The 23,658-nt window shown below is 45.1% G+C and overlaps 1 protein-coding gene and 1 long non-coding RNA gene across 3 annotated transcripts in view; one reads left to right on the top strand and one right to left on the bottom strand.

The window, feature by feature from the left end:
• LOC115495627 (uncharacterized) overlaps positions 1-23,658 on the bottom strand; it is a 58,061-nt gene that overhangs the window by 4,562 nt on the left and 29,841 nt on the right. The gene's annotated exons all lie outside the window — the stretch shown is intronic.
• HIF1A (hypoxia inducible factor 1 subunit alpha) overlaps positions 16,421-23,658 on the top strand; it is a 34,338-nt gene continuing 27,100 nt past the window's right edge. The window contains exon 1 of one of the 2 annotated variants that reach the window (XR_004368167.3): positions 16,421-16,687. Coding sequence is in view for 1 of the 2 variants with exons in the window: in XM_030275160.4 (XP_030131020.4) it covers positions 16,653-16,687 (35 nt within the window). In the remaining variant the exon portion in view is untranslated. The remainder of the gene's footprint in view (positions 16,688-23,658) is intronic. The other variant, XM_030275160.4, reaches the window with a different exon arrangement.

The raw sequence follows: 23,658 nt of genomic DNA, 5'->3' as shown, positions 1-23,658 counted from the left end.
ACCATTAGCAGGAGGATAAATGTAGTTATAAAAGCAGCTATTTGTAAAACCCAAGTGGGGAGCAGCAAAATGCTGTAATTTAGGAGAAAATCTCCACAAGGGCTCTGGAGGGCAAAACTCCTTATAAAGCCCAAGTTTCATCAGGATTGTGGGATGAAAAAGAGAATTGTTCAGCTGCCCATCACTCAGATACAGAAGCATTTTGTTTCCTAACATCTCTCTTGGCTTGTCTAAAAGGTGAGCTGGCTGGCACAGGGCTGGTGGGGCTCTCCAGTCTGGTTTTGATGCCCCCAAGCTCAGAAGGGGTTGGGAAGAATTTGTTTGGGAAGTATGAGGATGGAAATGGTGGTGCAGCCCCTCAAACACCCACATACTGTGATCAGCAGGGCTCAGGGCTGGAAAATGAAGTATAACCTGTATAATCCTACATAAAGCCTAGTAAATAGCAGGTCATTTTAGTCCTGGGAAATAGCCACAAGAGGGAGATGTGATTGGATGTGCCAAATGTATGTCTTTAATAGTCAGGAATCTTGAGAAATTGAATATTAGTTCAGAGCTTACTAGAAATCCAGGAAAAAAATTCACCATAGGAGCCTGCAGTTTTGGGATGACCAAGTATATGAACTGAATTTTGGAAGTACTTTTACAATAACAAAATCGTCCATAATGCATTTTGGCCTTAATTCCTCCCTAGTCCTAATGAAAAATTGTGTTTTCTTGAACACTGCCTGAATTACATTAACAATTTTAAGTGAAAAGAGAGGAAACACCGAGCTCCCCAAAACCCTAACAAAACAAGAAGTCAAATTTTCATTTCAGGTTGATTCAAAGAACATTTTTGATCAGTGAACCAAAAATTCCCTCATTCAGACAGCACAGCTGTAATTATCTTGCCCTTAAGGGCCGACTGACCGGGTGATGCTGCAGCATTTTGGAGCAGTGCTATGGAGATGGCTTGAATCTGCTTCCTGCATTCTGTGCTTTCAGTTTAAACAAAACATTTCTTGAAAGCCAGCAGTCTGTCACCTTTCCCTTGCATGAGAATCATTTCTGCTAAAAATAAGCCTCCTTCTTTCTCCTCTCTCTCTTTTTCCCCCCCTGTCCTCCACAAACCCAGACCCCGATACCAAAAATTCTGTGGGGCTGAAGATTTAGGAAGTGTGGCCAGGGCTGTGGATGCTCCCTTTAAAATAATCTCTATGCACTTTAAATCATCTGACTCTCAACTCTCATTGTAACAATGGGGAAAAAACCTTTTTTTCCCCCCTCTTAGAGCTGCTCCTGTTACATCACTGCTAATACAGTGTCTGGCTCCTCTTGTCCATCCTCCTTGGGGCTTTCAGACCTATTTACACACAAACAGACTAACACCCATCTGAAAGTCATCTCAGGCACAAAGAAAGAATCCTTTTGTCTCCCCAAAATAACAATCCTTCTCTGCAGGGCACTGAATACCTGTTTGGCAAAGTGAGTGCCAGGTTGGTGCTTAGGTTAATCTGCTTAGATCGACTAACACAGTTGTGCAAGGATAGAAAATATCCAGTCAAGTAAATTACATCATCCAGGGAAAAGCTATTCTAAAGAAAGCTCATGCTTTATAAGCCTGAACAAAATCCTGCTCAGGTAAACATTTACATATATTTACAAGCAGAAGCTCATTGCTTTCCTTGTGGAAAAAAAAAAAAAAAGGGAAAAAAAAAAAGAAAAATGAGATCTTTGAAGTTTTTTGGCTAATAGAAAAACATCTAACTAAATTAATTAACTGGCCAAGATCCAAAATGAATTAAAAACCCATTACAATTTTTCTCACATTAGTAGTACTAAGTGGGTAAAGTCCCCAATCCAGAAGAAAGGAGATCAAGGTGTTGCTTAGCATTGTGTAAAAGCAATGGCACTTCCCTGGCTATATTTGGTCTATGTTTGAAATGCAGTATTTCCTTCTACTGTCAGACCATATTTTAACAATCTCCATCACTTGATGCTTCACTGAAATATTTTGTTCTCTCTGCAGTCTTAAATGCAATATGAGAAGGGGAAAAAAATGAAATTAGGGTGAACAGGGGAATTTAGAGACTGTAAGCACATCTGGATTTAAATATTTAACCCCTGCTGACTTGCTTTTTACTGTCCTGTTCAGAAATATTTTCAGTGTAAGATCTATTGTCAATGGTGAGGCCTGAAAGGGGCTGATGGTGATGTGCCTGGCTGCCAGCAGCTTTCTGGCTCCTCTTTCCCCAGAGAAAGTGCTTGAGCTTCAGCAAAATGAAGGATGGGATCAAAAGCTAAGGAAGGGTTGGTCTTGCAACAGAGCCTGAGCTGTTGCCATCATCCTGGGTCACATCCTTGGGAATTCCAGCCCAGAGGGCAAGCACCACAACAGCCTCAATAAGAGTTAAATGCCCCCACAGATTTGTGGAAGGGAGCAGAGGGGGTTGGAGACTGACCAGATCTTGGAGTCTCTGTTACATTCCCTGCCCAGAGCCCATTCCAGCTGCCTCACATCCCTTGCTGGAAGGAAGTGGTTGTGCAGTGACACCTGAACAAATCACACAGGGGTCGAGCTCAGTGCACAGACCCCTGAGCCCAGCCTTGGCAGCAGCAGCAGCCCTCCCTCCATGCTGCTTTAGCAGAAAGTTCTGCATCGTGCCAGGAGTTCTGCTTCAGCTTGCTGTGGTTGCACTGAAAGCTCTTCTCTAGCAAAGCTCCTTGTCATGGTTTGAGCTTTAGATTACAGTTTTGGCCTAAATATGCAAGTGTATCACATTGGGAATTCCCACAAATAGAGTAAAAGTAATGTAGTTGGACTAAGTTCATATTTAAATGCAGTAGCTTTTTTTTTTCTAAGCCCTTGTAAACTTCACCTTGATATAAAATTATATTTGGGTTCAAATTAATATTTTGTTTTTTTCCTCTTCTTTCTCCCAAATTCATCTGATCAAGCCCCTGTCAATTTTAAGAACACCTAGCTAATCCATTTATATTAATTACCCTTTGGGATAATGTTGTCTTATTACCTTCCCCTCCCATCCCTTTTCATCCTTTTTTTCCTGTGGTCTTGATTCACTTTGGCTCAAAGTCCCATGAAATGAGAACAGCCACATTAGTAACAATAAAAGGTTAAGGTTTCTGCAAGGGTAATTGAGCCTTTTAGGATTTTATCTGCCTGACCATGTTAGCAAAAGGACTATTAAGCAAATGTGAAATTTAAAACTAGGTATTGTGTATGATATATTGGCTTCTACAGTGCACCCATGTGATCAGCTGGATGGGTGATTCATCATTACAAGGCTTAGTAGTGCTCAAGAGCTGGATAAGGCAGCATTCATCAGGTTCTCCACATTGGCTGCCCTGCCCTGGGCTGCTCTGACCCAGCTCTCCTCTGCCTCTCCCTTCCCACTTATTCACCAGTTTGATCTCCCAGATCTGGCTTCAGACCATCACTGCAGATAAATTCACCTATCCAATGGGTAAATACACCCACAGACATGTTGTGGCAGGGTGAGGGTCATAATATTGTGTCCATACAATTCTGTGAGTCACACTGAGTCCTTGTGTTCATAAGAATGAGGAAAATCCTTAATAAGCGTTATTACTATTGCTGTTTAGTGACAGTCTTGTCACTGGCATAGGTGTTCCCATGTAAGCATATATTAAATGCCCATTTAAAATCCTCAATCTATTTTTTTTTTCTACACTACAAATGAGCTGATAAATGATTGCAGTCTTTTGGGATTATAACATGAATTGACATTCAAAAAAAAAAAGTTCCAGCTCCATCTGTTTAGGTTACATAACTCATGATCTCAAGCAATCTCAGGGGCAGGATTTTCTGCATAAATAGTACAATTTCCAGTAAGGAGATTAAGGCTTCTTTGCTGGGAAAGGAAGAAATTACCAAAAAAGCTGTCATGTCAATGGACACAAATAAATCATGTTCCAAAATACACAGGAAGACAAATCTATGTCATTTAGTCCCTCTGCCTCAGTTGCTCCCTCCCCACCTGTCAGAAAAAAGCATTTTGCCACAGAATACTATTCATCCTTTCAACATTTACGAAACATAGTCAGCTCTATTTTCCACATGTTAACTCCTTTAAAAATCAGTGCTGCTGTTAACATTGTACTTTTTTACAGTTTTAATCCAAGTGGGTTTTTGTTGTTTGTTTTTGTTTTTTTTTTTTTTTTAATATCTAGTGGCTTTCTGCAAGTGCTGGACTTCAGTAAATCCAAGCACTGGGAATCATAAAATATATTCCACCAGGATAAAGAGAGGCACTCAGAGCAGCTACTCTGGGGCAGCCTGGCAGCAGATTCTGCTCTGTGTGATGGAGAGAAAAGATCTCCCCCAGCATCTGACAGCACTGTGTTCATGCTCCATGAAAGCACGTGAGTTTTAAGTTAAAAACACCCCATTTTTGTGTGTGTGAATAAGGAGAAAACTCTGGTTTGGCCTCTTTCTGCACACAGACAGGCAAGTGTTTCTGCAGACAGACTGTTAGCACACGTCACATCCTCCTGAGGCAAAGCTCCCATTAAAAAGCTGCTGGCAGAGAGTGTTTATTAAAGAAACTCACAGTGATGGCAGCGCTGCCCCACAGCCAGCACTGCACAGGATCACTGCCCCAGCCAAAATTACCTTTGCTGGAGGGGAGAAAAAGCAGAGCCCACTTTGAAAACCCCAGCTCAGGCTGGAGCTGTGTGCTGAGCCCCAGCTCAGGGCTGGTGGGTCACTTCCCCAGCGTTGCCCAGAGCTCTGCCAGGCTGTGGGCTCTCTCCAGAGCTCACCCTGTTCCTGCCCCTGTTTATTTTTAATTTCCTGCTGCAGCTCTTATGTGCACCAAGGCCCCTCTTATCTTTTATGTCTAAGGTTCTAGCATGGACCAAGCCATGGCTACTCAGCAGATCCCTGTTTGTCCTTCCTGGTGTCTTTCCCTTGGAAAGCCAAGCGAGTCTGGTGTGTGGCTAACAGGAAATGTTGTGCTGGTGGCTCCCATCTTGCTGCTCGTGCATTACCATCCCTCTGCTGAAACCACTTCGTGCCTGAGTCATGTGTTCACCATCCCTGTTCTCTAGGGCCACATCCATTCTTTTACTCATCCCTGTGTGCTTCAGGAGCTCAGGGACATCCAAGGATATCCTGGGAAATCCTTCCTCTTCCTAGGCTTGGCTATTTGCTTCTCCACCAAAATGGCATGAAAAAAAATAAAAATTAGGAGGCCCTCACACTGCTCTCACACAAGTCCCCAGGACTCTAAAATAACTCTTTATCTCCTTGTTTCACCACAGGGGAAGTGAATTTGCCCATGCTGATATGCAGAAGGAGCAGAGCAGCAAAGGGGGTAAGGCTTGCCTGGAAGCTCCTGTGCTCAGCAGCATCAGCAAACTGAGTCAAACTCAAAGTGCTTTGGAGCACTGTCCTATTTAATTCCTGGGAAACTGCTGCTTATGACCTACCACAGCAAAACATCACAGAGATGACTCAGGAAAACAGAGATTATTTTGTGTGGGGGGAAAATACAGAGTTAGTGCCTTCCTGCTGCCTGTCCTCCCCTCTTCCATGCACACCCCTCAAACTGGCAGTGAGAGAGGCTCCATCTCCAGGGGCTGTCACACCTGCTTCCCTCCCCAGACAACAGTTCCCATCAAAACCCCTTTGCCCCAGCTTCACAAAACCCCATCCCAGCTCCTCTGCACTTCCAGCAAGGTAAATGCAGACATGGGTTTCCAGAGCTGGTCCCTATATTCCTGGAGATAAGCTGAATATTGAAAGGGAAGCCCTGGGTTTCCCTGTCCTGTGGCTTTGTGGGAAACTCTCAGTGCTACAGAGAGAAATGACTGAAGAGTTGCAAAATGCCACTGCATGTATGAATGACTATGGACATTTCCCATCATCTGAAAAGAGAAAGGACAACTTCTAGCCTGGTCAAGTGGAGAAGAGAGCAGCTGCTGGAGCAGGAGCTGCCTGGGAGCAGGGAACAGAGCCAGCCCCATTCAACTCCTGCTGCCCTGCAGAAGCTGCAGCAATTTCCTAAAGGTCAAAATGGTGTTAGAGCAGGACACGAACCCTGGTGTTGTTTCAGAGGGATGGATCAATACTCCTGACATGGGAAAGTGGCCAGAGGTGAGGCAGAGCCCCACTGCCATGGAGAGGGCTGGCAGCACTGTGTGGCTTGCAAGCCAGTTTACAATATGGGCTTGCTAATGTACTTATGCTTTAATTGCTATTTAGCAATGAGGTGTTTGGGAGGAGTTGGCCAGACAGGAGAGATTAGAGAAGGCCAACAGAAGAAGAGATGCTAATCGATGAGATGATGGACTTTCTCTGGTCTATATGTTGGCTAACTCCAGGAAATGATTTTTTTTCCTCATACCCTTCTTATAAGCCAGCAGGAGCTTGGCCTGATTTCAGTGATATTCAACACTTTGAAGGTGGCCACATCCAACATCAGGATGTGTCTGACACTGGCCACAGCCCTGGGACCAGCAGCTGCCTCTGCTTAGCAGCACTTTTCAGGTGATTATCCATCTGCACCATTAACGTTCTTGCACTGAGATGTGCGGTTTTATAATTTATTTTAAAAAATAAACCAGTTGCTCTGTCTCAGACATGACTGACAGAACTTCATTACTCTCTCCATGGGGCTGCAGCAGCGATTTCTTTACCATCACATTCAGCAGAGGCTGCAGGACACTCACAGGCTACAGAAACTCTGAGGTCATGCGGAAACTTTCCACATTAATGAGGGCTCCTGAACAGAATTCTGTTCTGCAAAATAAACATTGCTCCTGGGTAGTTTTTGCTCATTTAGGTCACTTTCAGCCATTTTTTACCATGAGTTTGCTTAGCAGGGAAAAACAATAAATGTTGTATGATGCAAACTACTTGTCTTTTCTTGATGGGGTAAAAACATACGAGGGACTTTTTCCTTGTAAAAAATCTGTGTCAGGATGACTGTGGTTACCTCACAGATCTGTGAGTTTGGAAATTGTGAATCCCTGAGAAGCTGACTGGTTGTCTACGTGATCTAGAAGAAGTCAGTGGGCTGACAACAGCCTTTGGGTTGAGCCAAGCCTACTTTGAGGGGGGAAAAGGGGTGGGTTTTGTTGGGTTTTATGACTGTGGCTGTTTTCTCACATCTCTGATTTTCCACTGAGAAGCCACAGAGCAGGAGCAGGCTGCCTGTCCCTGCCCTTCCTGCAGCCCAGAGCACTGGGGACACCTCACATGTGCTCTGCCCCCTCCTCTGCACATACCTGTGGGGAAGGAAGGTCACACCAAGATGCCACATATGGGGCACAGCTCAGCTCAGCCAGGCTGGCTAGAGAGGAGCCTCAGATCTCTCTGAGGTGATTCCCTAAGGGATTAATTTTTGTTTGTGCATTCCAAGCTTGTGTCAATTAAAAACCTTTCAAAAGTGTTCCTGTTACACCAGAGTGGATTCTTCCCTCTCAGAAACCCACTCTCTACTCCTGCAATTAGGTTTCTTTTCTGCTTCTTTGGGAGAAGTTGTTCAGCTGCTGGTCCTATCAATAATCCACGAGCTGCTGTACTCAGGCCTGCGCTTGCTTTTACCTGGGGGAGATTGCAGCAGAGCTTCCTTCTCTGACTTTTGCATAACAGTTCCAGTAAAATAAATGAGTAGTAGAGATGCTATTGCTACAATCCTTCTGCATTTTTAAAAGGAAAGTCATGAAATGGTGATGAAATTTAACTGGGTTTTGGCCTTGCCGTCCAGTTTTTTGATGATGTGCTTTGTTCATGGTGAGCCAAGGGTTTCTCAACTAAAAATGAAAATTACATCCATAAACTAACTTTTTTTTTCTTTTCCAAGAAAACAGGAAAACCAAAAATTGATTAGCTTGTGTCTCTCTCTCTCTGTTGTATGCATGAATACCTGTATGTACTAAAGGTTTGCCCTGAGCAAAAGCAGTCAGCATAAACAAATTTTCATTTGGTTCTGAAAATGGTGAGGTCTGTGGTCATTCTTATCTTATCCTACAAAATCTTTATTTCCCACGCTCATGAGTTGACTCTTATTGATGCACATTTCATTATTTAGGGCATGATCTCAGATAGCAAAGTGAGGTTTGAGGCACCAACTTTGTCATTATGGTTCTGAATTTTGCTTACTCAGTTCCTTGGCAAACTCCTTCCACCCTGCGTTGACATCTTATAAACCCAGGGGTTTCCTGGGCTCTGAAATGCTGGGCTTGTCAGTTCCTACCAGAACCTGCCAAAGTCTTCATTAACAATACAGAAATGCCCCTAGCCCATTTTATGCCTCTGTTTTATTGCTTTTTCTGATTTTCCCACCTGCCAAAGTGCTCTGAGAGCCCAGCAGTGGTAGTCCTTGTTTCACTGCCCTACACTTTGCCCTTCCTGCACTCCACAGCATCTCCAGCTAAAGGAATGTGGAGTTTGAACAAAGAAATGGCTGGAAAGCCATCAGAGGGGATGCTGGTCTCCTGCTGCTGGCTGAGGTGGGTGGCACGAAGGAGAAGACACCAGGCAGAATGCTCAGAGGCTGCTTTGTGGCCAAATACCTGGAGCTCCTCAGTCTCTGCCCATCCTCAGCTCTTACTTGGCCTTGGCTTTTTGTGACAGGAGTTGTTCTGCTGGAAAGTACCTATTACACCTTTCCTAAGTGGAGAACTCAGTCTCTCTTCCAAAGGGCCACATCCACAGACTATTTATGTATCTAGGTCCAACTGATTTTTATCTCAGCTGCCTGGATACCTTTGCATATCTGGACCCGAGTGTTTTGTCTGTGGTCATGAAGGAAGCCTATAGTAAGCAGAGAAGTGAAAACACAACACAAGCTAAAGCTGTAACTACTTGTGCCACTCTTCCCTTCGCTGGGAATTTTTTGGGAGCTGGAGAAGGTCTCAGTCTGCTGTGAATAACAGCAGTATGTTGCCTCTGCATTTTAATATTTGTCTTTAAAATAAAAGCCCATAGTGCTGCAGTGAAAGATGCCTATTGATTATCCCCTCAGAAGCTGGAGAGCTCATTTCAGCTGGCACTGCTGCGGCTGGAAGCCAGCGCTGCGATTGATCATTTAATTAACTGGAAGAAAATTAAAGGAACTGTAATCTGTGTCTCAGCTCTGTTGTTATCAAGCTGGCAAAGTGCTTGTTTCTGCCTAGAGCAATGATCAGCTCCTTGACCCTGTGATTTAAAACACCTGTTTAGGCATCCCCCCCTCACCTACCCACCTGGATTTCTGCAAGGCAGGAGGCAACGCAGCTGGATCCTTGCTCCATCTTCTTGTGCTTCCCAATACTTCAGGGGTACCTGACACCTCTCACAGTGGGCTGGATCAGCTAAACCCACCTCTCACCACCTCCATGAAGGTAAGATTAATGTGAAGAACCACGGAGGTTCAAGATCAATAGGTGGAAAATCTGGAAAGTCTGGAAGAAAAATGAATGTACTGTAGAAGTCATTTATTTAGAGGCTGAAATGAGAACTTGGGAGCTCTTGAGTTCAACATTTCCTTAAAGGGATTGAGATATTGATTTTTATTTTGCTACTTCAAATAAGTAAGAGGGAACAGTGTGTTTGAGAGAAAAATTACTGGTCCTGAAAATCTGGCAAGCTCTTAAAGCTTTGGCTTAAACAAGCAACTTGAGTGGTCTATGAACACAGAGAGAAAAAAAGAAAGATGTAAGAAGGCATTGTTTTAACAATTGTGTTGCCATATCAAGAGAATAAAGACAGCTGCTTCGAACTTGTCTTTGCATGCCCAAGTAATATGTTAATTACCTCATTCCCCCATAAATGCTTACAGTCCTCCAAAAGGCATGTTAAAACAGACGTAGTCATTAAAGTGTGCACTGCATTTTCTAATGTGTTGCTGGGAAAACAAACAAACAAACAAATAAAACCTCAAGCCCTTTGTCTTTTAGCTAGATCCAAGTTGGGGAAAAGTTAGGCAAAAACACTTAAGAAACTGTATAATTGGAAAGAAAGTGTGTTTTAATATCAAACCAAGAAAAATCCCGAATCAGAATTTGAAACTTCTTTATGTTGGATCAGGTAAAAGAGTTTGGTCACCTTTACATTTTCGTTACAAGTGCAGCCCATTTAATTTCATCTTTCAATTTATTTTGGACTCTTTCTTGCTCTGTGTGAGAAACTTGTGGTCTAGGCTGTAAAATAACAAAGGGCTTCGTAGGAGGGATGAAAAGGATCAAAAGAAGGAAAAAGAAGCCTCTTTCTGAATGCTCCTGTGGATCATAACTAGCTGTAGGAGTCAGAAATCTGCATTAAATTGAAAGCACTCCTTCTGAGAAAGGCACATTCCCTCTGCTCTGGGTTATAACTTATGCAAAGACTGTCTCCCCATCCACGCTGCTGCTGCTGGCTGCTCATCTGGCTTCCCTTCCCTGTCCTCAAAGAGCTTCACTTGTGTTTATAGTGCCTTCAAAAGGGAAGAAGTGCAGAGAAGAAAGTAAAACTAGCCTGGTAGGTCTGAGGTGTTACGAGCTGGTTGGCAAATGGGGAGTGTCCTGCTGGCTCCAGAGATGTGGGTTAAAACCACTTTGTTGGTCACAAGGAGAACCAGCCGGTGTCCTGCTTCCCAGTGTGATGACAGACTGTGCTGCCCTGGCCACCACAGCCTCACAAGAAAGCTGTGCTTGGATGTGTGAGCAGAGCAGAGGAGGAAAGGAGGTGTTTGTGTCTCCATCTCCCACAGTGAGACTGGTGGCCATGAAAACAGCACGTGGTGAGCTCAGGAGTACTCAGGATCATGCCAAGGAACACCAAGCCCACTGTTCAAGCACTCTGAGTAGGGAGAACTCTGCTCAAATCTCTTTTGCCTGGTGTGGTGAGAGGATTTAAACCCAGTTCCTTCATGTCCCCAGTGTTCCTCTGGAAACTGCAGTTAAGGGGCTAAACAAACAGCTCCCAGAGGAGATACAAAGGGAAGCTTTGACCAGGTTGTTACCAAACCATGCTCTGAGCTGGACAGGACAGAGGCTGAAGAAGCATCTCTGACCTCCAAGAGACCACTTTGTGCCCCAGACTTTGTCTGCTCTTTCCCAGTCCCATTGCTGAGCTTTGCTGCAGGGTGGAGTTACCAGCTGGGGATCCTGAGCACAGACATATCTTGAAAGCCAAAACCTGGACCTGGCTTTGACAAGGTTTTTTTTCCCTCCATATTCACATTGTGGTTGTCTCTTGCTCCCTCCTCAGCTGGTTCCTGAGGGTTCCAGAACTGCCAGTTTGCTGCATGAGGAAGTGGACTTAATGCATGGCATGCAGTGGATTCCTCCACTCAGCACTGTGGCAAAGGATTGCAGCACTGAAAATAGAAAGCCTTTCTCTAAGTGAGTTGTGTAGAGTCCTACAGGAAGCCTGAAACCAAACCTCGGCCCCCAGAGCCTTTGTTCAGGGCTTGGACCACAAACCCATCTTTTCTGTAAGGACAATTTTAAAATTCCATGCTGTTTTTTTTTTTTTTGTCCACATCAGGAAAACCACTGTACAATTGGCAGTATCTGCTCAGGAGGGACCTGGGATAGGCAGGATGGAGCCAACTGGTGAAATTGTACAGTGTACCCTGCTGAGTGTCTGCTTGCTTTATGCTTTCATCTGTTAAACTCCTTTCATGGGTAGAAAATCCTTCCCCAAATCTAATTGCACTGAATTGGACATAGTGCTTTTATTACACTGGAGAATTTGTTATCATATTGGGGTACCCGTGTAGAAACAGCAGTCCAGAGAGTATTTCCAAATGCCTAAGTGTACAGTGACCCAAGCAGACTGTAAGAGGTGGTCATAGTTCAAAAAATGGGGATTGTGCAGATGCAAAAGGAAAAATAAACAAGATCTTGGCACAAGAAGGAAAGAAGAAGCACTGAGGTTAGAAAAGACAGAAGGAAACAACAGTTGCCAAAGCAAGATTGTGTCTCCCATCACGTACTCTCATTTCAGAAAATATTTCATATTTGAGAAAGAGCAGCATTAGGCTTCCAATGCCAATGGTTTGCTTTGAAATAGATTCAAATTTCAGTTCATTTTTCTATTGTAGAAAGAGTTGACCACCAGAGCTCTCAGGTTCTTGCACTGTTAAGCACAGTAAGTTGTAGTAACAACTATTAGCCTGTGTTACAGAGCCCTGGGTCTGCACAGCATTTGAGACCTCGTGGAATTCCTCTGTCAACTCCATACTTCACAGTGGTGCTGTGAGCAAGACAGGTTTTTTTGTCAAATATGGATAGGCTAGAATATACCCTTCATTATAGCTCAATTACTGAACCAGTGAGTGTGAATTCCCTACATGTAGGTGATGCCTTAAGTTTTAGTTTTCATATATTTCAGATTCTGTACTGCATTAGTATATAGCTCTGAACTTCATAAAAATTGTTAGCAAGTTCTCTTCACAGTTTAATTAGAAAAAACAATCCTTTTCCAGCCCAAGAACCAAGGACACTGTTACAGCTTCAGCCCCAAAAAGTATAAACAACAGGAGGATGGGACTTAATAACCTGAAGCTGCAATTGAAAACCGTTCCCAATATGGAAATGGACCAAAACTTATAAAAGTGTGAAAATTCATGACCCATCATCCATCTTGGGTGTAGTTTTGGCCAGGCTCTTGTGCTGCCCAAGGTGTATACTTTGAAGACTTTTTAAATAAAGATGTGCTTTATTCCTTTAACACTGCCTAGCTTTTGTTCTAGGTAGCCTCTCAAGGCAGCATAGGGGGCTCTACAATGAAGGAAAAGCCCAGGAAAGCCAGTGCTGAGGGCAGGTTATTTGTGACATCCCCTGTGGTGTGAGCTGCCAGCTCCAGAGAGATAAATGGAGCTTCTCTTTAACACCCTCTGCCTGCCCCAGTGAGTCCCTGCTCAGAAATGATGAGTGATTTTGGGAGGTAAGATGCCTTAATTAAATCCCTGATTTCTTCCCACCGAAGGCAGAAGATCTGCCAGTCGTTATTGATGGGGATGTGCGAGGACGCTGGACTTTCATCTTCCCCAGCAGGGATGCACTTGGATCCTGAGAGTAAATGCCTCCAGAGCCCATCACGGTGACACAAACAAATGTGTCAAACAGATCCGAAGGCACGGGCAGGAGCACTTCTCACATCTTCACCCGGACTTGTTCTGCTGCCCAGTCGCTGCCGCTGTCCTCCCGAGCCGTTCCCTGACTCACCAGCTTGTGCATTTGCCCTAATTAGTCATTTGCAAACACTATTGTGCTCAGGAAGTTCTCTAACGTAAGCGTGAGTGGGAACTTAGAGCAGCGATGAAGGTCAAGAAAAGTGACTAAGGCATCATATACTGGAACAAGTTTCTGTTATCAGCCACTGGGAAAGTGGGAAAGAAAGTGTATATGCAGACTATTAGAGGAGTGACACAGAAGTTTAGTAAAGGGAAGGATGTGTGTGAGGGAGAGCATTTGCTTAACATCTCTCAAGAACTGCTACAGTATGAAATGCTTAATTGCAGAACAAGTTTCCACTAACACCCTTCAGAAACACAGCTGGGTTTTGAAGCATTATTCTTTATTATGAGCTCGGGGTAAGCATGTTTGGCATGAAAGAAATGTGTCTCGTAAGGAGACCACAACACTTACTCACAACTCCCCAGACAGTTCATGCTGGGAAGTCTTGATATCTTTGAACAATCATTGAGCAGTGTTAGCAAAGTGTAGACTGGGATTTTTCTCCAGTGATTTTTACTCAGGGGTCACCAACAGCTGCTGTGTCCAAGTGGTTTAAAGTGAGCAGAACCTTAGGTAAGAATACTCAATGAGAACCCCTTTTGATGTATTACACATTATGTGAATTTGGATAGTAGTAATAAAGGTGCATAAGTGAACCCTAAGACATCCATCCTTATAGGCACTAAAATTGTCATTCAAAGAGTGACAAGAGTGAAAATAAAATCCTATCGGGTAGGGTAAGGTGGGTTCTGTAGCTTGTAACTCAGCAGTCTCTGGTCCAGACTGCATCAAGTGCCTCTTGGTCTTTGAAGGGCACTGAGATTGCAGTCCAAGTAAAGAAGAGGCTTTCACTTTCAAGTGTGCCAGGCTCACCAGGAACCACTTCAACCTCAATCTGAGCGATTAGAGAAGCTGCAACGGCTGCTCTGAGTTGCACCAGCCTCCTCTAAGGCACGGGAAGTTCCTCTGTTATCACCACTTCACTACCAAAACTCCCTGGATGCCTTCCAGGGGCTCTGGTGGGGAAGGTGGCATTGAGCTGGCCTTGTCATTTCTGCACCCACCAGGAGATCCCTCCCCATTTAACCAGAAAATTCTCTAGGGGCTGTTATGGTGACTCTGTGAACAGACTAAAAAAACCTACCCAAGCTGCAGTGCACAACTGAATTTCTTCCTGTGTTTGAGCTGCCTAAACCTCGTTTTGAAAGATAAAGTTGTCTGTGAGCCCTTGGGGAGGGCTTCTTGGTACTTATGCAAGACACTTGAGGTTGAGTCTTGCTTAGATTGTTTTTCTTCTCAAGGCTCCAGTGAGCACAGAACAACAGAAATATCAGTAGTTCATAGCCACACTGCCATGGGCTATTGTGTTGTCACAGCTCATAAGCAAAGCAGAGCTGGGCTTTGTCTATGTTTGGATGGAAAAACCTTGAAGGAATAAAAATAGTCAGAAGCACCTGTGCATCTTCCACATATCTGACTGCTGTGGGCAGAAGCAATCATTTTCGTACTGGAACTCCTTGTGATTGCTAACAAATGTCACAGTCACTTCTTTTTCCTTCTTCTAAATAATAATAATAAAAAAAATAACCCCCCCAAATACAGAACACCCATGACTGTATGCCTAAACCAACCTGGAAGTTGGGAATCCACAGCAGAAGTGTTAGGAAGGTGCAGTACTGAAACACCATCACTTTGCCCTGCAGGTGTTTCTTATGTGCACACAGCAGCTAAAGAATGCCACTCATGCCTGTCAAAGCTGCTTTTTTTTTTTAAAGGTATCATTACTGCTGAGCTGCAAACTGAGTAGTCTCATAAGGTTCAGCTCCAGATGGTCACTTAAAGTCCTTGCTAGTAGGAACCCACAAGATGTAAAGGAACCCCTGAGCTCTGTGGGGTCACTCCACCTGGAACTGTGCCTTCCCTGCCTCTCCAGAGCACTTACCCACACATGGCCCTGAGCTAAGGGTACAGAGCTAAGGCTTTTAACTTTAAACGTGTGGGCTCTGCCCCAGTTTTCCTCTCCTTGCTCTCCCATGGCTGTATCCTGGCTCCTGATCCAAGAGGCCATGTCAGTGCCAGGTGTCCAGCTCCTCCTGCTGTGCTTCCAGGGCCAGCCAATGTCAGCAGGAGATCCTGGGGGTCTCAGGTGAGCAGTGCCTGAGGCCAGGCTTGCCATGGGGGGACAGGGAGAGGAAAATTGGACACAGGCACTGGGAAGATGGCATTGGATCTAGGCCAGCCTGGGTGGGTGGCAGGGAAGGCAGAGGGGTCACAGTGCCTCAGCACAGCCTCCTAGCTCTGCTGTTGGGTTTGCTTTGGGTTTGGGAAGTTGTAAAACTTGCTCGAAATGTGCTTAATTACCTGTCGGTTCCCCTTCTGGGCTGCCCGGCTGTTGAGCTGACTGTTCCCTTTAATTAATGTGAGGTTCTGAACCCTTTAACTGGAAATGGACTAGAAAATGTCCTGTGAGGAGTGGCTGTGGGACCTGGGTTTGCTTTGTCCAGAGGAGAGGAGGTGCAGGGGGTGCTTCATCACCTAAAACTCACGGAGAGGAGGTGTAGGGAGGTCTCTGCTGCCGTGGCTGCAGTGAGAGGACAGGAGGACATGCTCTTAAGGCAAGATAAGGAAGATTCAGGCTAGATAGAAAATAAATATGTCTCTGTTAGGATGGTCAGGCATGGGAATAGGCTCTTCGGGTGTGGTGAAGTCACCATCGCTGGAGGTGTTTAAGATGCGCTGTGGACGCGGTTTAGGGGCTGCAGGGGCAGTGCCAGGTGGATGATTGAACTGGATGATCTTAAAGGTCTCTCCCAACCTCGATGTTTCTACGAGTCTAAAACATCCCGGGCTTTTACTGTACTACACCTTGGGAGAGGCAGCGGAGTCAAGCAGTGACCAAAGTTACACGGGAGAAAGGAAAAAAGGAGGCGATAGAGGGTGCGATTCGCTGTGGGACCGGCGGGCGCGGTGGGGCCGCTGTGGGGCCGGCCGGGCGCTGTGGGGTCGCTGTGGGGCTGGCGGCCGCGGTGGAATCGCTGTGGGGCCGGCCGGGCGCGGTGGGGCCGCTGTGGGGTCGCTGTGGGGCCGGCCCGGCGCGGTGGGGCCGCTGTGGGGTCGCTGTGGGACCGGCCGGGCGCGGTGGGGTCGCTGTGGGACCGGCCGGGAGCTGTGGGGCCGCCGTGGGGCCGGCCGGGCCCGGGCCCGCCCCACACGCAGCGCCGCACGTGAGGCGCGGCCCCCGCCCAGCTGAGCGCTCAGCTGACCCCGCGCAGGGGCCGGGCCGCGCCGCCGCTCCTCACTGGCGCAGCGCGGGCCCCGCGCCGCGCCCGCACCTCCCCGCAGCCCGTGCCCCGATGCTCTGAGCCCGCGCGGCCCCACACCCGGCTCAGCGCCGCCATCTCCCCGCCACCGCCGTCGTGAGCCGCGGCCGCCTCGCGTTCTAGGGAGCCGGCGGGAGGAGAAGCCATCCCGCCGCCATGGACAGCCCCGGCGGCGTCACCGACAAGAAGAGGTAGCGATGCCGCGCCGCCCGCCCCCCGCCGCTCTCTGCTGCCGGCCCCCGCCGCCCCCTGCTTTGTTACCGCCGCCCCCTCCTCGTCCTCTTCCCCGCTGCCCTCCCGCGGCCCGCGGAGCGCTGCGCTCTTCCATTCCTCCTTCTCCTTCTCGTCCACGTCGCCATTTTGTCGGCGGGGGGAGCGGGCCGGGGCTCGGGGCCGGGGGGAAGCGCCGGTGTCGGCCTCGCTGCCCGGGAGCGACCCGGGGCCGCTCCGCTGCCGGGGATGGGCGGGCGGGGATCGATCGTGCCCCGTGCCCGGCGCGCTCCCAGCCCGCCGTGCCCCGGCTTTGTGCGGAAAAGGGCCGGCTCGCGTTCTGGAGATACTCGGCTTTTAAAAAATCCCCAAAAGTCGCGCTGGGGAAGTGTAAGGGGGGAGGGGGGGCGGATGGACAATGTGAGTTGAGGAGTATGAATAATTCACCGAGGATTGTAAGCACAAATTAGAGGAAAGGGTGGTGGGGGGGAATAAAAGCCTTAAAAGCCTTTGTTAGGCGGTGAAGTTTAAGGAGCCGGGGGGCTCGGGTGAGCAGGTCCCGGCGGTGGGGCTTTGTGGAGGGATTAATTGCCGTGTTCGCCATCTGCAGAAGGTTTGTTTATATGGATATCGATACCTTTTCTCGCCTTTTAATTATTCGAGATGCGTTTTGCCTGCCCTTGTATCCAAGGGTCATCGGAGCAGATTAAGCGCTGTGAGTGTTCCAGCGTGTTAAGTTGTGTCGGGAAGGAGCCTGGCCGCTTGTAAAATGGATGGTGAGCTTTGTGCTGAGCTGGGAGGAGGCACCGGCAGCGCCCGGAGCGCACCGGCGGCCTCGGAGCGCCTTTGGAGCCGCTGCGGGCTGGGATGGGGGAGAAGCGTCTCTCGGTCCGCTGAAATCCCAGCGCGGGGGCACCCGGGGTGGCACTCCACCTCTGGTTTCTCTACTCCGGGAGGATGGCTCCTGAGGAGCCTGTGAGAAAATGTTGCAACCAAAATGATTAATCTGCTCTTTGCTCTGATGCCCTAATTTCGTGGCAGGTCTAGGAAAGGGGTTTGAGAGTTGTTTTATGATACTTTTATTTTGGTTTGTTGGGCTTTTTTTGTTTCTCTTTTTTATTTTTCTTTTGCCTTTGAGCATTTGTTATATTTTACTTACCGTTCTGCCCCACTGGAAGACTTTTTCTTCTTTTTTTTTTTTTTTTTTTTTTTGAATTGCCTTATCCTGGATGTAATCTGCTTTCTTCAGAATGCAAGAATGAGTATGCAAAGCTTACCCTTCCTTCCTAAAGGCAGGGCTTAAGAAAGAGAATTTGTTGTTTTCTGTTTCCTGCAGACAAAGTTCAAAGTCAGGAATGTTTCTTATAAAGGAATATTCAGATTACTCCTGTTGTAGGGTTTTAATGGAAAACATAGAGCTGTCTCTGTGGTACATTCATCCTGGGGGCTGTGGATGTACAGTTGAGTGAAGATGGCTAAGCAAAAAAAGGAAGGATGTGAGCTCAGCAGATAACTTCATGAAAGTAGCAAGCATTTCTCAAAAACCTGGGTTGTTTTTGAAGGGTTTAGGTTTGATAGTGTCCATATTCAGAATACCTTGAAGGGAGAAGTCCTTTACATCCTTTTCTTTATCACCTTTGATGATAAAACTTTGGCTAATTGTATATACAGTACACCTCAATTTTACCATGGGTTAAGATCCTTTTATTCCTTGCCTCTCCCTCTGCTTGTATGTGGATAGTGTTTATCTCTTGATAGTTAATGTAAAGCTTGTTGTTCACTTAATTATATGCAGTGAGATTCAGAAAATATGGAATTTGCCCAAGTTTATTTCTCAGTCTTTAAAGTGAAGTTTGGTCATAGCAGTATCTGAAGGTGTGGATTTTTATACTGGCCTGTTGAGTCAATTTTTTGATGTGGTTCCAAGCTTCTTGTATATGTACAGGGGTCAAGATTCCCTAAGAATCAAGTATCACGCCATGATTAGATACTGAATTATTTGGGTTTTAGCCATTCTTCAGTAGTTGTATCACTTTGATGTGCTCCTGGGTTTTCCCCCAGGTGCTCAAGGACAGCATTTCTATGTATGGAGTGGGTGAAACAGAGTTGTTGGGAGCTTTGTTTGCTCATCCACTCTCATTTGAGCCAAATTTAAGGCTTTTGGTGAGAAGTATGGGATTTTTCTCAATATTCTTTTAACAAACTCCAGTGTGCAGATGGCTGATGTAGTGAAAAGCTTTTCCTTGCGTCTGTGCTGTGACACTTCACTATTAGCAGAGGAATTCTGGTGTCTTTTTAAATAAATAGCCATTTAGAGTTATGGGTTAGCCCTTACTTTTGTAGTGGCTTGCAGCTGGTAGGTAACCCAGATTCATTTTTTTAGTGTGCTGTAAGTCTATAGAACATAAAATACATATTTTAAATGCTATAGGTGCTAAATAAAAATAAGTGATTTTTGGAGCATTCATTCTGGGTCTTAAGATGGTATAAGCTAATGAAATTTAATATTCTGACATGAGTGCCTTGCAGAAGAACTTCAGCTTTTCAGTTCCTCAGAGTTGGGCCTTGAAACTTATTTTTTAGTGTCTAAAGGGGATGATTTGGAAGATCAGGGTTCTTCTGCTGGATTTTTGCCACTGAAGTCCAGCTCCAGAATGTGTTTGAGAAGCCGGTACCCTGTGCTGATGGCTCTGAAGGGCAGTGGGTACCCCTGTTTTTTCTTAAACGTGTATGAGGTCTTTAGGATTGTGTGTGCCAGTGCTTTTGTCTGCTAATTTCTCTCAGCGCTGGGGGAACTGAGCCACCATTGCTAGAGTCGAAAGGGAATACAAAACCCTTTTGTATAATCCGGGCTGTAAGAAGAGGAGGAATCTTTCAGTAAATCTCCTGTAGTCTCCCCACAGGTATGGGGAAGGCTGAGTGGTTTCTGGCTCATAGAACAGTGGTTTTACTGCTTTCTGGATTTTTCTGGATTGTTTGCCTTGCCATAGGGCTTACCTGTGTTGTCTGTTCTTTGCATTGCCTCAAACATGAAAAGTTTTGTGAATTCCTTTAATAAAAATGACTAGAAATGGTTTTCTAGTGCCCACTAAAGATGGAGGAGACAGCATAGTGCTGCTGCCCATCCTCATCAGCATCAAGGCACTGAAAATCAGGGAAGAATAGCTGTGGAGGATTTTCCTGCTGTAGAAATTTTCCATAATTTTGCTCTGCTGGTGCTTTGGTTCCATTTATCGGTGAACGTCTGATAATTTGCCAGTGAGCTGATGGAAGCAGCAGGAGGGGTTTCTGGTCTTTGTTTACAGTCATGCTTGCTTTGCCCTTTAAAACACAGTCTGGGTCTCTCGTTGGGGTGCCTGAAATATCAACAACCAGTCCACACTTAGCTAAGAGGGCTGGTGCAGCCATGATCAGACGGTCCAGGCTGTCAGGGGGTATGTAACAGGGTGATGTGATAGTAAGAGGTTTTTCTTTGGAGCACTTTTCAAGCTTTTCTAGCAATTCAGCCTTCTGTTGAAATGCTTTTCCTTCCCTGGAGGCACATGCTGGACCATTTTTAGAAGGTGCAGGGGGGAACAAAGGAGCTGCATACTCTTATCAGCATCCTAAGTGTGGCAGTTAAGTCAGCTGTTGGTTTAAAGGTGGAGGTGTGAAGTGGATAATCGATTTTATTCTCTCATTTAATTGCCATCCCTGTCTTCTGGTTGGTTTCTCTTATCAGAAGTGCCCATCAAGGGCTTACTTAGGTTAGGCTAAGGTGGCATGCCCTTTGTAATCCTTGAGGAACTGAGAAGCAGTGCCCTGCTGCCTTCCTAATGCCACTGGAGGAGACCACGCTGCTGTCACGCCTGTGATGCGTGAATTCACCTACAGGTGCTTTCTTCCTCCCCTGCACGTTGTGCAAGCAGCCATAGACCTTTGTTCCTCCCCATCCTTGAACTATAATGCCTGGAGTTTGTGTCTGGTTCCAAGACTGATTGCTGATGGTGAATTGAAAAAAAAAAAAGTCAATAAATATTAATAACACTGTCAAATATCAGCGGCATTGCAGTGTAAGCCAAAACTCCTAAGGTTGTGTATGTTCCCGTTGATGTGCTTCCAGCCCGGAAGCCTGGAGGACCCTTGCTGAGCCTGTGTAACACAGTGGATTGAATTCTTGAATGTGTTCATGTTGCTCAATAGTAATATTGCCCCAATTGTGTTAGAATGCTGGATTTCAAGTAGGCTTGTATGAGATTTTTTTATATTAAAGGGGACATTGAATGACAGAAGCTGCTGATTTTTGAAATTTTTTTTTTTTTGCACTACCAAAGAGAATTTGGAAGTACTAATTTATTCCTAAAGAGCTTTGATGTTAGGACATGCCAACAAAATAATTTTTACCTGGTTGTAGAGTGTGCATGGCTAAGTAAACCCAGGAGGGAAGTCCCAGTGGTTTAGTGGTGGTATACAAGAGCATCAAGCTTTTCCTGATGATACTTCCAAGGAGATGCAAATACCAATTAAATTTCAAGATGTGTTCTTCAGAAAACAAGCAGAATCAAAACAAATTTTGCAAGAGACTTACAAGAGGGCACAATAACCCATACCTGTTCCTAGCAAGCTGGTGTCCAAAAGGAAGGAATGTTCCAGATTACTGCACCTTTTATCTTCACATACACAGTTATATGGGCAGGTGTTTACATGCCTCAGAAAAACCACCTAGGTAATGCATGGAAGGGTGGACCTTAATCATCTTTTCATGTTATAACAGCCCTTTCCCTTTTGAATTTGAGAAAGTCTGAGCATTTTGAGCCACTCCTGAGAGATGTCCTTTGTATTAGAGTGGATGGAAGAGAATGCAGGAGAATCTGAGTTTTCCATTGAGGACTGCTCTGAAATGAGAGACACAGGGAGGTTTTGTGACACTGGGGACTAATGACTGAAAATTTAAGGAAGATGCAGGTTGCCAAATTACCATTGGACATGAAGCCTGTTGAGGTTTTTCTCTACTGAGATCTCTGCTATTTAGATTGGAATAAAAATATCTATGAAAATTACATTCTGAAATCATTAGGAACATGGAATCAAGTTGAATGCATGCCAGCATATGTATATTTTGAATGCAGTTTACGTAGGTGATGAACACTTCAGGGTTCTTTGATGTGGAGCCACAGCCTCGGTTGAAGCTACGCCTGTTCATACCAGCCTGGGGGTTGGGTTTGAGAACTCAGAGAAAGTGCATTGATAAAGAGCAATTTCATCATGTGCATAATCTGTCCTTTCTTCCTGTTGAAGTCTGATAGTACTGGGACTTCCAGAGAAATGTAGCCCTCTAAAAGCTTGAGATATTTTAGTACCAAGAAATTCAAAATGGCTTTGCTGGCACTGAAGAACTGGTGCTTCAAGATGGTAACTGGTTGTTCCTTAAAGACATCAAAGCATACCTGTGTGTGTTAGCAGAGATACTGTGTAGCTTCTGTTTAATTTGGTGTGAATGAATGCTCCTTAAGCATTTTGAGAAATGTTACAACAAATCTTTTAACTCGCTGCATTAGAGTCTGAACTCCAAGTGAAGCATTGAGGATACTGAATCAGCAGCACTGATTATAATTACAACACTGGAAGGTTTTACCAAGCAACTTGTTTAATAACCATTTTGATTTGATTTGTAATAGTCCTGGAAATGTTACTTGAAAAAGATGACCTGTTTTGTTTACCAGAATGAAAGTCTTTCATTGTCAATCCTAAACCAAAACTAGACTGATGTCACTTTATGAAAATTTGTGCGTTTCAAGAAGCAAAACGATTTGAGGCCAAGCCTCCTGTTTTTGCTCACAAATGAGAATAGTAAATGGACTGTTATGATAGAAAGGGAGTTACTAAAGGCTTGCCTCCTTATGTTTGCTCCCTGCTCTCCTCCCTTGGAAGACATTAAGTAATGCACATCAAATATAAAGGCTGCAGCCTCCACTAGCTAAACTGTAGAAATGAATGGTTTAGCTGGGGATGAGAATTCTGGGGCTCAGTCCTTCAGAAAGGACTTTTTCCTTGCACCCTATTGAGTCTATTGGATGCTGAGCTGACATTGCTGTAGGCTTTTTGTTCTAGATATTGTAAATGTTTCTCTTGACTGCTTAGTGGGTCTGTTCTTTATTTGTACAGAAAAATAAAACTTGATATCTCTTACTTCTATTCCTTTTTTCCCTGTTCTTAGAAACCCTTGATTACAAAATACCCTGTTAACTGAAAGCAGTTGAGGAACTTGAGGTGAAGGGATGAAACTTGGATGGAAGCAATGAAGGAAAATATCCAGCCTCCAGTCTTGAAAACCAAATGCAGTGAACAAGACAGAAGATATATTTTTGTGCCATGATTTAGACTAAAATTAGTTACTTTATCAAGAGTCTGCATCTATCTGAAGGTAGACCAGTTCTTAGCTAAAGCATTGTTAACTGAGAGCCTGACAGATATCTTGGGGATATGTTTTGCATCATTTTTTGTGGGCTTGGTAGAAGCAAAAGCAGAAGGACTGAAGGGAGGAGAGCACTTAGTGTCTAGTTGTCAAGCCTGTGTTCACATATCTCTTTTGAATAGCTCTGATTTTTCTGTAATAATAAACACAGTTTTACTACCATGTACCTTTAATCCTGAAGGGTAAAGCACAACTAATTAAGGAAAAAAATATGCTCAAGAAAAAGCCAAATAACGTAGCTGAAAAAAAATTTTCTTACATGCCACCACTGTATGCCATGTGGTTATTTTAAAACAGTATATTACAATACAAAGGTAAACTTTGGGTGGGTTACATTGTATAGTAAGACATGATAGAATCACTTCACCATGATCTAAATTAGAAATGACAATATTTAAGTTTTCCCCTCTTACTCACACTTTCTATGTGGGGAGGTAGTTGGGGTTTCAGGTCAATTCAAGGCCAAATCCAGTTGATGGATAGTCTTGTCAGCGTGGG

The sequence above is a fragment of the Taeniopygia guttata genome, chromosome 5 (genome assembly GCF_048771995.1).
Source record: "Taeniopygia guttata chromosome 5, bTaeGut7.mat, whole genome shotgun sequence".
Lineage (NCBI taxonomy): Eukaryota > Metazoa > Chordata > Aves > Passeriformes > Estrildidae > Taeniopygia > Taeniopygia guttata.
The sequence above is the reverse complement of the archived record's forward strand: the minus strand, read 5'-3'. Positions and strand labels throughout refer to the sequence as shown.